An 11,682-nucleotide genomic window follows, 5' to 3' on the forward strand; every position below is an offset into this window, starting at 1 on the left:
GAGATGAAGCGAGGACTCAAGTGCAGGATGAATGGTTCTTTCTTTTAATAATAAAATTAAACAAAAACAAACAAACAACCTCGAGGGGGAAAAACTGACAGGCAGGCTAGGAACTGCACTACATGCAGACATAACACACACACACAATGAAAAAAAACGACGGATCAGCACAGGATGACAGACACCAGGAGAATAAATAGGAACCAAACGAGGAGGCTAACGAGGGAGACACAGGTGGAGCAACTTAAACAATAACGAGGTAACAAGATGGGAGGGGCAAGACAATAGACAGGAGAGAGCACATGGCAACAGACAACACAAGCCATGTGCTCACCGAACACAGTCATCTGGTGGCCCTCCTGGGCACACCCGCTGAAGACTGTGACAACACCTCCTTCTAATGAACAAGTTTGACTACTTTAGTAATTTCCATGACTACAAATCTTAATGTTTAATGATATTCTAGGAAATTGTGTGCTTCTAATTTTATAGCAACAGTTTGGACAGGACCCTTTTCTATTCTAACATGACAATGCCTCTGAGTATAAGGCAAAGTTGATTCAGTCAGTGTAGAAGAACTTGACCGGTCTACAGAAAGCCAGCTGAACACCTCTGGTGTGACTATAAATGCAGACCTTGAGCCAAAAACTCATCACCAAACACCAATGGCTTGTATACACTATATGGACCCCCTTGTTTAGAACAGAAAAAGGCACTTCCAAAACTTTGGCAACAAAGATGGACGCATAATTCATGTATTTAAAATTTGTATTTCCATCTCTTTTGCAACAGTTTTGGAAGTGCCTAAAATGACTGTACCCATATGTACAAATCATTGGTGGTTAGTGATAAGTTTTTGGCTCGAGGTCTGCATTTAAATTCACACCAGAGGTGTTCAGCTGAGATTAGGACTTTGCTTTCTGCAGACCGGTCAAGTTCTTCCACACTGACTGAATCAATCATTTCTTTTTGAACCTTGCTTTATACACAGAGGCATTGCATGTTAGAATAGAAAAGGGTCCTGTTCAAACTATTGGTATAAAATTTGAAGCACACAATTCCCTAGAACAGGGGTAGGCAAGTTCGGTCCTAGAGAGCCGCAGTCCTGCAGAGTTCAGCTCCAACCCTGAAAACAAAACTCACCTGCCTATAGCCTTAGTAATCCTGAAGACATTGATTAGCTTGTTCAGGTGTGTTTGATTAGGGTTGGAGCTGAACTCTGCAGGACTGCGGCTCTCTAGGACCGAACTTGCCTACCCCTGCCCTAGAATATCATTATATGTTTAAACATTAAGATTATTAAAAGTTACTAAAGTAGTCAAACCTGTTCATTAGAAGGGGGTGTGTCCCAATACTTTTGGCAATATAGCGTAGATTATAAATGCTACATTTTTTTGTGTGCTTGTGGAGTCTTGTGCAAAAACTGAGCTCTCTTTCTTTCTCAGGAAAATATATGTTTGCCAGCTGCAATGCCACATCGAGTACAGTGTGTAAAACCTGCCCACGGCGTACATTTATTGATCAGGAAAACAAACTGAGCCAGTGTCGAGCCTGCAGGGAGTGCTCCAGCAGTAATTTCACATTCACTCACTCTGGTTTATATGACTAATAATTCCACATGTCTTTTTCAACAAGTAATGTTTGGGTGTGTGTGTGACAGCCAGCAACATGGAGATGGTAAAGGAGTGTGAGGAAGACAAAAACACGCAGTGCAGGTGTAAGCCGGGATACTACTGTACACACATAAGTGAATCCCACTGCGATAACTGCAGTCCGGTCTCCACGTGTCCTCCAGGGGAAGGCGTTGCCTTTCGTCGTAAGTAATCAACCTTTGCTTACTCAACATTTGGTTTTCAAAATATTTGATGCCTTAGTCTACCTCCAAATATGACAATCCTTGAAATATTTTAAATTGAAATATAAAGATATCTACTTATTTAAGTCTCAGTTATACTGTGAAAAATTAAACTATTATAAATCAAGATATCGTATAATCAGTGTTGGGGAGTAACATTTAACGGCATTATTTAAATTAATTTCAAAATAAATGTAACTGTAATCTGTTAGTTACTGAGAAAAAATTACAGTTACTTATGAAATTGTTAATGATTACAAAGGGAGTTACATCTGAATATTTTCTCACACACACTCACACCCACACACAGATTTAATTGATTTCTTTCCCAAATTGCATTGACTGCTCTTGCATTGATGACACTAGTGTTTCAGGAGTTTAGGACACAGAATAGGACACATGCTTGTTCGATAACTGTTTTATTTAGTTTTATTTAGCTTTATTTTTTTAAATGAACTGTTTTTCCAAGGCATTGTTAGATGCCAGTGTTTCCTGTCATAGCTATGCAAAGATTTGATTTCAAAAACAGTAACATAGCTATTAAACTATTTCTTGTTATGATTTTAAATATGTATTTAACCTCAGAATGATTTAAAGCAGTGGTTCGCAAACCTGTCCTGGCGTACCCCCAGCCCTGCACATTTTGTATGTCTCACTCATCATTTAGTTTTATTTAGCTTTATTTTTTTAAATGAACTGTTTTTCCAAGGCATTGTTAGATGCCAGTGTTTCCTGTCATAGCTATGCAAAGATTTGATTTCAAAAAGTATCATAGCTATTAAAATATTTCTTGTTATGATTTTAAATCTGTATTCAACCTCAGAATGATCTCAAAGTAAAAAGAGGCGCTAAAACCTGATTTTGTGGTGGCTGTGCTTCAAAAGTAAATGATTATAATCTTAATTCAAGTGATGAAGGATTTTGAAAAAAATCTGACCGTTATCAGTGTTGAGTACTACTGTAAAGTTAACCATTCCTGGTTTAAATGGTTGAAAATTATTAACAGTTGAAAACATTTGTTAGACATTAAAAGTAATCAAATGTTATCAGGTACATTACTTTAATAAAGTAATAGAAATAAGTAACCTTCCACTGGATATAATATATAATTATGAGGTCAATTTGTAGGCCAATCGAAAGGCTAATTTGTCATGGGTCCCTTTGGAATTTCCAGTGGGTTTTAGAACGGCGTTTTTTTTTTATTTATAAGTAAAAAACAAGCTATGCGCTACTTGCAGAGACTCTCACGTTTGGTACATAAATATTACATACCTCAAACGTGACTTTTGAAATTACTGGGCATTTTTAAAAACCTGACAGTTGCTACGTAAGGACTAAAATGACTGTTCATTTCACCAAGCACCTGAACTAAAGATGCTTTTTGATAGTCTTTATTTAGCGGCTTGTTGGCAAAGTACATTTTAAAACAAAACTGCCACACACTTTCTTTAATCCATCCACATATCCTTCAATATGTCTTCATAAGCTGGTTAAAAGACTATGGGAATGGAAAATGAACCTAACAACTCAATCATGTCATGAACCATGTGAACATAACACTACACTTTACCACAAAATCCTGAGTGACTTATATATTGACAAGTCAAAAAATAATCAGTTGAGTTTGCATTGAAGCACAATGTTAGAACAATGGTCTGAACTACTTCCATAGACTGTTTAGAGTGGAATATGTGGCAGAAGGACTGCTGAATAACTGAAGCTGTGTTGCAGACACGTTCCAGAAAAACACTGTGTGCAGTCCCTGCCCAGAGGGAACCTACAGCGATGTGGACGACTACGTTTCCAGCTGCAACAATTATACAAGGTGAGAGTCAGTGTTGTACATTTACAGTATACTGTAGCAATTTCACAATTGACAGAGTGACAGACTGACTTCTCACAAATTCACAGAATCCCCCCACGCAGCGTATACATGACTAAAAAGTCCTTTAAATTGAAATGATCTCTTGCAAAACTATCACAGGCTTCTGACTCACATTATTTATTTCCAAGTTACACAACCAAAGTTCTGCTTAACTTTTTCTCTACAAGGTACATCATTTTAGACCTATAATGGCCTTTCTTTTCGACCACTATCTGATTTAAACAAAAGACAAGAGGAGGAATGCACAGCTTTTATGTATAACCATTACAGGTTTTATGTAATTCTCCTACACGAAATAAGACCGCATTAATTTGCTTCCATTCAATAAAAGTGTAGACGTACACTGTGTAGGAAAGTGGGTGGGTATCACTTCCTTTCTCAAACTCCCTCTGATATACTCATACATATTTCTTTCCTTTTTTCTACATGTACACAAAGCAATACACACATACACAAACTAATATTATACACATACATAATAGTTTCCATGTAATTTTCCTTAGCTCGATAGAAATAAAACGTGACAGTTTCCCTTCTGAAATCATTTGCCTCATTTGTCATTTTACAGTTGTGATGATTTGGGTCGACATCTGAAGGTTCCTGGGACCAGCCAATCAGATGTTGTGTGTGGACAATTTAAAGCACGTAAGTCTCTATACCTCTACTGGAAAAACTCTTATTTTATAGGAAATGTCACCATGTTCAATGTGTGTGTAAAATGAGTTGGAAAAAAATCCTTCTTACCAAACCTGGATAATGGGTAAACTCACTATTTCTCCTTTGTTTCAGCTTGTTCTTGGATGTTACCTGCTAGTCTGTGGGCAGGGATCGTGATTACTGCCGTGATTATATTTCTGATCCTGTTTATAATTTATTGGAGAAACAAGCGTCAGTCAAAAAGATTAGGTAAGTAAGTGTAATATATAAGTAACATATTAGGTCCCATCTCACTCACTAAACATGTGCACGCATGTATTTTCACGAAGAGATCATGATTTATAAATCATTTCCCACCTAATATGTATTCTACATTTACAATCAATTTTGACAGCACATATTTAGAGAGCGAGAGGATTTAAAATAAATCCGGGAATCATCAACATAGATATATAATATTAAATATGAAAACACTGATATAAGACTGAATCATTTTCTTAGAGACTGGTCACAAGCATTTCCGCCCAGTGGTCAAATAAGTCAAGCTGACTTCATATCAGATCTGTTGGTTGTAGTTCTAGATTGACTGTAATTGTCCTTGATGATGGGTGAGCAGAATTTTGCACTGACGTACATAAAAGGGTCATTTAGCAGTACCGCATGTTTGACTGATGGGAAACCAAACCCAAACTCTGTCACTAATACTACTAACATAGATGCATATGCATATGTATTCCCACATATACAATGTCTAATGCAGGTCACTGAGGGATAAACTGCTCTGAAATCTTTTGATATGTAAGATAATACATCTGCTGCTGTCACTGATTTCCAGCATCAGTGAGGATTTACACAAAGTGATATATGCTGTAGGCTTTGTCAATAGCTTACTGCTTAGTGCACAAGATGCTTAAGATTAAACTGTTGCTGGTAAACCACATCCTTTCAGTTCTACATACAAGCTCGCAGACATGTATCAGTGTGGTGAACAAACTGCTGGAAGTAAAATACAGACTACTGTAAATGACGTCCATCTCTCTCACATAAACCTTTGTGGAATTTTCTACATTAAGAACAAAGTAATTATCAAATAAATAATTCAAATGTATGTGGTAAATGCAAATCTAAAGAACATTAAAAAATATCAAACATACAGGAAATGTAATTTTATTTATGAGTCATAACTGACATTTTGTGTTCTCAGAGATTTCTTTAAGCCACGTCTCGCAAGTGCTTCCTCCAGACATCCTGAAATACCCTGCAGACTGTGATGTAGAGAAGCATGCAGAACATCAGCAACTCACACATTTAGGTAAAATGTTTGACTATATATATATGTGTAAATGTAGGCCAGGGTTATTTCTCAGCTCCAGTCAGTTCAGTTTTGATTCGGTCCAATTCAATAACTGTGTAAAGTTCATCAGTTATGAAACAAATTCAATTCAGCTCAAATAAAAACAGTAGTGTCGCTATTCAGCTCAATGTTGATTCAATTCAGTCAATGTTGCTTCTTAAAGCATCTCTAAAATTTCTAAAGCTGTGACCTGGAAATCTTTCAGATAACTTTACACAGCATTCTAGAATCTCACCAAACATTCCCACAGTACACATTAAATAGAGTCAGGAGAGTTTCGAAATAAGCGTTACCGTATTTTGTGATGACTTCAACTCTGGCTTTGCGTCACTGTGTAGATCATTACGAAGTTTCCTTTGACCTCTTCTGATCTTATCAACTCGCAGACGAAGGGTACAAACCACATACATGTTGCCTTTCATTGCATGCCAATTGAATTAACCAAATATGTTTAGCTGTTTTGGCCTCCCACGACTCCCACACTTTCCTCCTGCACTTAATTTGCCCCAGGCGATAAAGTCTCTGATGTCTCTGCCAAACATGGGGTCTGAATCGCACACTGTTGTAAAACCAGTCATATCGTGACAACAGGTAGAAGTTACGGTTTGTACAGTAATCAGCTTTTCTGGTCTAATCTAAAAAAATGCATTTACAATAAACTGTTTACACCTACACATTTTTAATATTTAAAGAGTTTTTAATGCTTTTGAAACAGAAACGCTAAGACAGACCAATCATTTGATTTAAAATACAGTAAACCGTAAAATTGTGAAATTTAAAATAACTTTTCTATTTGATTATATTTTAAAATGTAATTTATTCCTATGATGGCAATGCTGAATTATCAGCAGACATTACTTCTGAATATATGTGAACGTTATTCGTATTATTAAAAAGTTTAAAATATTTTTAGTTCAAAAAGGACACAGCTTATTGAGATGTTTAGCCAATCACTGATTGATAATTTTCTATTTTCTTTTTCCTCAGTTGGAAAGTACCCAGACATGGACAGCAGCATACAGTGTGATGGATTTTTGCCAACACTGACAGTGTCAGAGAAATACAGGCCTTCAGCTGCCGCAAATGGATATACAGACAGCATCACGTGCCACTCGAACTATCAGTCGGAGCCGCAGGAGTCTGAATGGAACGATTAACCTTGGCTCACAAACATCCTATTAACCTGGCAATTATCTACAGTATAGAGTGGTTTTATCTACCAGCGTAGAAGCTTTACTTCTGTTCTGGAAGAATGTGTAAATAACTAGATTTAATTTTTTTATAGAAAAACATTATTTAATACACATTTTACAAAACCTATATGTATGAAAACAAACAGATACTGCAGTTACACATTATGTGCTCTCTTGTAGTAATCTTTATTTAAGTTGCTTTTTCCAGATGTTTCATTTCAATAAACAATTGGTATTTGAATAATCCCTTGACTGTGTATAAAAGCAAAAGGGGGAAGACTGTCATTTTGTCATACCAGGTCTTACCAGAAGATGTCACAACTGACACCGGAGACATTTCTTTACTGATCTAGCAAAATATTACGTTTCCCAGTCCATTATCGCCCCTTAGAGGTAAAATTAGGAAATTGCAAAGAGGAAGGTGTTTAATTTGTCACTGTCTTGTTGAAATGGATCAAGGCTTCATATAATAACGTTAAAAAATATATATATTTTTTTGTTAATGTTCTGGAAAGAAGTCTTTGTGCTCACCTAGGCTGAATTTATTTGTTTAAAAATTGAGAAATATAATTACAATTTAAAGTAACATTTCTATTTGAACACATTTTAAAATGTAATTTATCCCTGTGATACCAAAGCTGCCATTTTTCAGCTGCCATTAGTCCAGTCTTCAGTGTCACATGATTCTTAGGAAAGTATTCTTATATGTTGATTTGGTGCTCAAGAAACATTTTTTTTATTATTATTATCAATGTTAAAAAACTGTTGTGATTTTTATTATATATTGTGAAAACCATGATCAGGATTTTTTGATGAATAGATAGTTTAACAGATCTAATATTATAAATATCTTTACTGTCACTTTTTATCAATATAATGCATACTTACTAAATAAAATTATTAATGTAACAAAATCTTAATGAGCCCACACTTTGAACGGTTGTATAGATAGATAGATAGATAGATAGATAGAGTTGTGTGTATTGTTATTAGTATTGCAATTAGCATCAGTATTAGTATAGTATAAGAAATACATTCATACAAACAGGATTTTATGGTAATATAAATGGTTATATTCTAGAGTGGACAAATAAAACTACATGACATATTTCAGACAACATGTGTTTCAGCATTTTTAGTTTGTCTATTGCAATTAATCAAAACCCTATCACACAGATTTATCAAATCCATTATTTCTAATACTTGCCAATCTAATAGCAGGACCGTGGACATTAAATGTAATTTAGCAATGAAGAATTCCAAGTTGTACTTGACCAGCTAAACTACTGGCTCATTTAATCATTACTTTTTACTTTTGTAAACATATTGTAAACATATCTGCATAATACAATATTAGGGTGCCATGAATCCATATATTAATGTACCATTCCTGAATGTTCACAGAGGGCAACAGGGCTCTATTGTCGTGATCTCATTTGAACTTTGCATTTTGGTTTGACTGCAGCCATGAAGGGGAAACGGTGCTTTAAACGCTGATACAGTTTTATAGAAAGTGTCATAATTTGTTAGTCTCCATTTAAACACTATTAGAGCCAAATCACTGTTGTGATATGTCCTCTTTCTGAACCCTGAGCTCTAGAAAAAAATCTGAGCTCAAAAACCCCCAGCAAATGGCCCCTCTATTTCTCTATCCTCACTCAGCCTTCTTAAAGACTTGCTTGGCAGTGACACCCTGAACCCTCATCTCCTGCAGAGAGAGAAAGAGAGACGTGACAGAAGAAAAAAGGATGAAGGACATTGTGAGAGATTCATAGTAGTAGCCCAGTTGTTAAAGATTCGATCGGGTTTAATCCAAGAACTAAAGACATTCAGAGAAGGTCCCATCACCACTGTGCTTCTGAATAAAGCCTTGAACACCAAGTTGGTCCATTGAAACCATTCCTAAAATGAAAGTACTCTTTCTATAAATGAAAATAACTCAAATGAAAAGATTTTTAATGATTTTGAAAGAATCCTTACAAAGCCTGAATTGAATTGATCAAAGTGAAATAACAGCACTATAGTAAAATATTATTACAATTTAAAATAATGGTTTTCTATTTAAATATATTTAAAAATGTATTTTATTTCTTTGATGGCAAATCTAAATTTCCAGCAGCCATTACTCCAGTTGTCAGTGTCACATGATCCTTCAGAAATCATTCTAATATGCTGATTGTTGCTCGAAAAACTTCTCTAATTATTATCGATGTTGAAAACTATTAATAGATTTGTGGAAACTATGATACATTTTCTCAGGATTCTTTGCATAGAATGTACAAAAGAACAGCATTTATTTAAAATACAAATCCTTCATACAAATGTCTTTAATATCACTTTTGATCAATTTAATGCACCATTGCTGATTAAAAGTATCAATCTTTAAAAAAAAAAACAATCTTACTTCAAACTTTTGAATGGTAGCAACGTGTAACCCATAAAGAATGGTTTCTATTTAAACTAGCCCACAAAAGGCCCATCACTCATTTAATCCCCTCCTCCTCTTCATCTCTTGTTTCACCTACTCTTTTCATTTTGGTCTGTCTCTTTTCTCACACTTTTTATAATTGCCATAGATTTGCCATTAAATAAAAATATAAATAAATTGAAAAATGTAGAAATAAAAAATATATATGCAAACACATATTTATAGAAATGTAACTCAATTTATAATAGCAATCCCCTATTATTCTATGTTATTGATAAATCTTCACAGTTTTATCAAAAACTTTGTCCAATTTTACATTGTACATAACATACAAGTTACTTTATATACTCCTCCAGACACTGAATAATGTATATATGTAAAGCCGTTTTCCTGACCCGGGACAATTCCTGCTTTCTTACCAAATGGAGGAGGTTTCCTTCTAGCCAGTGTGTCCAGCCTCTGCCCTCTTTCTCTCCTTGCTGCACGCACACCAATTTATCACCGTCCCAGTTCACTGTGGTCTGAAACATATGGAGAACATTATCCATTAGCGCCACACATACCACACTTTCCCACACTCCTTTGTCTGGCTGATGTTACTTTTAAAGGGGCCCATGTGTTTCTCACAAATACATTAAAAATAGGTTAACTAGGAAAAAAAAATATATAATAATAATTAAAAAAAACATGCACACACACACACCTGGCACTTTCGCCCATCGACTGGTCCCAGGTCCTCAGTGAACTCCTGTCCCAAAGTGAAGTCCATGTCAAAGTTCCTTCAAAATTGTCCTGGGAAACCATGTTGTAAATGCCAGCATAATTAGGTTTGGACATTTTCTCAGTTTGTTTTTTGTTTGACACGAATCCAACTAAACTTTGTGTGATCTCTGCCACCGTGGGCTTGCTTTTCTCTCCGGTTATCTGCCTGATCTCTATCCGTGTCTCTAGGCAGCACTATCGCCTATACAAGTTACTTTATATACTCCTCCAGACACTGAATAATGTATATATGTAAAGCCGTTTTCCTGACCCGGGACAATTCCTGCTTTCTTACCAAATGGAGGAGGTTTCCTTCTAGCCAGTGTGTCCAGCCTCTGCCCTCTTTCTCTCCTTGCTGCACGCACACCAATTTATCACCGTCCCAGTTCACTGTGGTCTGAAACATATGGAGAACATTATCCATTAGCGCCACACATACCACACTTTCCCACACTCCTTTGTCTGGCTGATGTTACTTTTAAAGGGGCCCATGTGTTTCTCACAAATACATTAAAAATAGGTTAACTAGGAAAAAAAAATATATAATAATAATTAAAAAAAACATGCACACACACACACCTGGCACTTTCGCCCCGACTGGTCCCAGGTCCTCAGTGAACTCCTGTCCCAAAGTGAAGTCCATGTCAAAGTTCCTAAAGGTGGTGACTGTCTTAATCTTCATTTTGCCAGAGTTCACATCGTGTTCAATATGTTTGCTGGGTTTCAGAATGCAGACCACTTTCCTCAATGCATAATTAACATCTGATGCGGAGAGAAAGAGAAATGAAATTATTAGCATACTTAATTGAAAAAAGAAGATTCTGTTATTATTTACTTCATGTCGTTCCAAACCATTTTTTTCTTCAGTCTGAAGGATTTGTTCTTAAATAAGAATGTTATTGAATTCACTGATTCAATGATCTGGTCACACTCACAGTGGTAAAAGATGATTATCAGTGGAAAAAAACAGCATGCATTTCAGTTTATTCATCACTCAGAAGCTATTGTATGAATTCAGAAGATTTGGAATATAATGCATGAATTGTGTGATCATTTTTACGATACTTTCATGCTGAAAATTTTCCACAAAAGAAAGTCATTCATACATACAAGTTTGAAACAACAATTTTCATTTTTAGGTGAACTAACCCTTTAACACCACGCATAACATGTTGAGGCAAGTATTACAAGGTTCTATCCGATGAATATGAATATGATACAGGGTTTAGAGACAAATTCAGACATATCTTCACTTTTCCAGTTGTATTCTTCAGAAACTAAATTGCTATGATCTCGTTTAGGCTTTCTCCCCCAAGGCAAGAAAATGATTGGATTGGATTTTATTACACTAACCCAGATTAAGAGGTAGGCTACATCATCCTCATATTCACAGAGCTTTGAAGACAGGTGGAAGAGGAACATCAAGGTCAACAATCAAAGTGAGTCACTGTGGTTCGTTTTGAATAGACTCTTTATATACTATGACAGTTGATCATAAGCTCTTAGACTGCCAAACTGAGAAAAAAACAAATAAATAAAATAAAAAAT

General features: G+C 35.6%; 2 protein-coding genes across 6 annotated transcripts in view; one reads left to right on the forward strand and one right to left on the reverse strand.

Annotated features, from left to right (window-relative positions):
• LOC107704907 (tumor necrosis factor receptor superfamily member 3-like) overlaps nt 1-7,661 on the forward strand; it is a 31,250-nt gene extending 23,589 nt beyond the window's left edge. For 2 of the 5 annotated variants that reach the window (XM_016507951.1, XM_016507950.1), the window contains exons 3-9: nt 1,446-1,571; nt 1,661-1,816; nt 3,587-3,680; nt 4,309-4,385; nt 4,530-4,646; nt 5,602-5,709; nt 6,739-7,661. In XM_016507951.1, coding sequence (XP_016363437.1) covers nt 1,446-1,571; nt 1,661-1,816; nt 3,587-3,680; nt 4,309-4,385; nt 4,530-4,646; nt 5,602-5,709; nt 6,739-6,908 — 848 coding nt within the window. In that variant the 3' untranslated portion in view covers nt 6,909-7,661. Of the gene's footprint in view, nt 1-1,445; nt 1,572-1,660; nt 1,817-3,586; nt 3,681-4,308; nt 4,386-4,529; nt 4,647-5,601; nt 5,710-6,089; nt 6,355-6,738 lie in introns of all 5 variants that reach the window. The other 3 variants (XR_001636022.1, XR_001636020.1, XR_001636021.1) reach the window with 3 other exon arrangements.
• Nucleotides 7,662-7,994: 333 nt separating this feature from the next.
• Nucleotides 7,995-11,682, reverse strand: part of LOC107704908 (retinol-binding protein 1-like) — a 4,253-nt gene continuing 565 nt past the window's right edge. Inside the window, exons 2-5 of the mRNA XM_016507952.1 lie at nt 10,778-10,896; nt 10,076-10,141; nt 9,792-9,893; nt 7,995-8,652 (exon numbers count right to left, since the gene is read on the reverse strand). Coding sequence (XP_016363438.1) covers nt 8,599-8,652; nt 9,792-9,893; nt 10,076-10,141; nt 10,778-10,896 — 341 coding nt within the window. The 3' untranslated portion in view covers nt 7,995-8,598. The remainder of the gene's footprint in view (nt 8,653-9,791; nt 9,894-10,075; nt 10,142-10,777; nt 10,897-11,682) is intronic.

Source organism: Sinocyclocheilus anshuiensis, unplaced genomic scaffold (genome assembly GCF_001515605.1).
Source record: "Sinocyclocheilus anshuiensis isolate Anshui unplaced genomic scaffold, SAMN03320099.WGS_v1.1 scaffold702, whole genome shotgun sequence".
NCBI lineage: Eukaryota > Metazoa > Chordata > Actinopteri > Cypriniformes > Cyprinidae > Sinocyclocheilus > Sinocyclocheilus anshuiensis.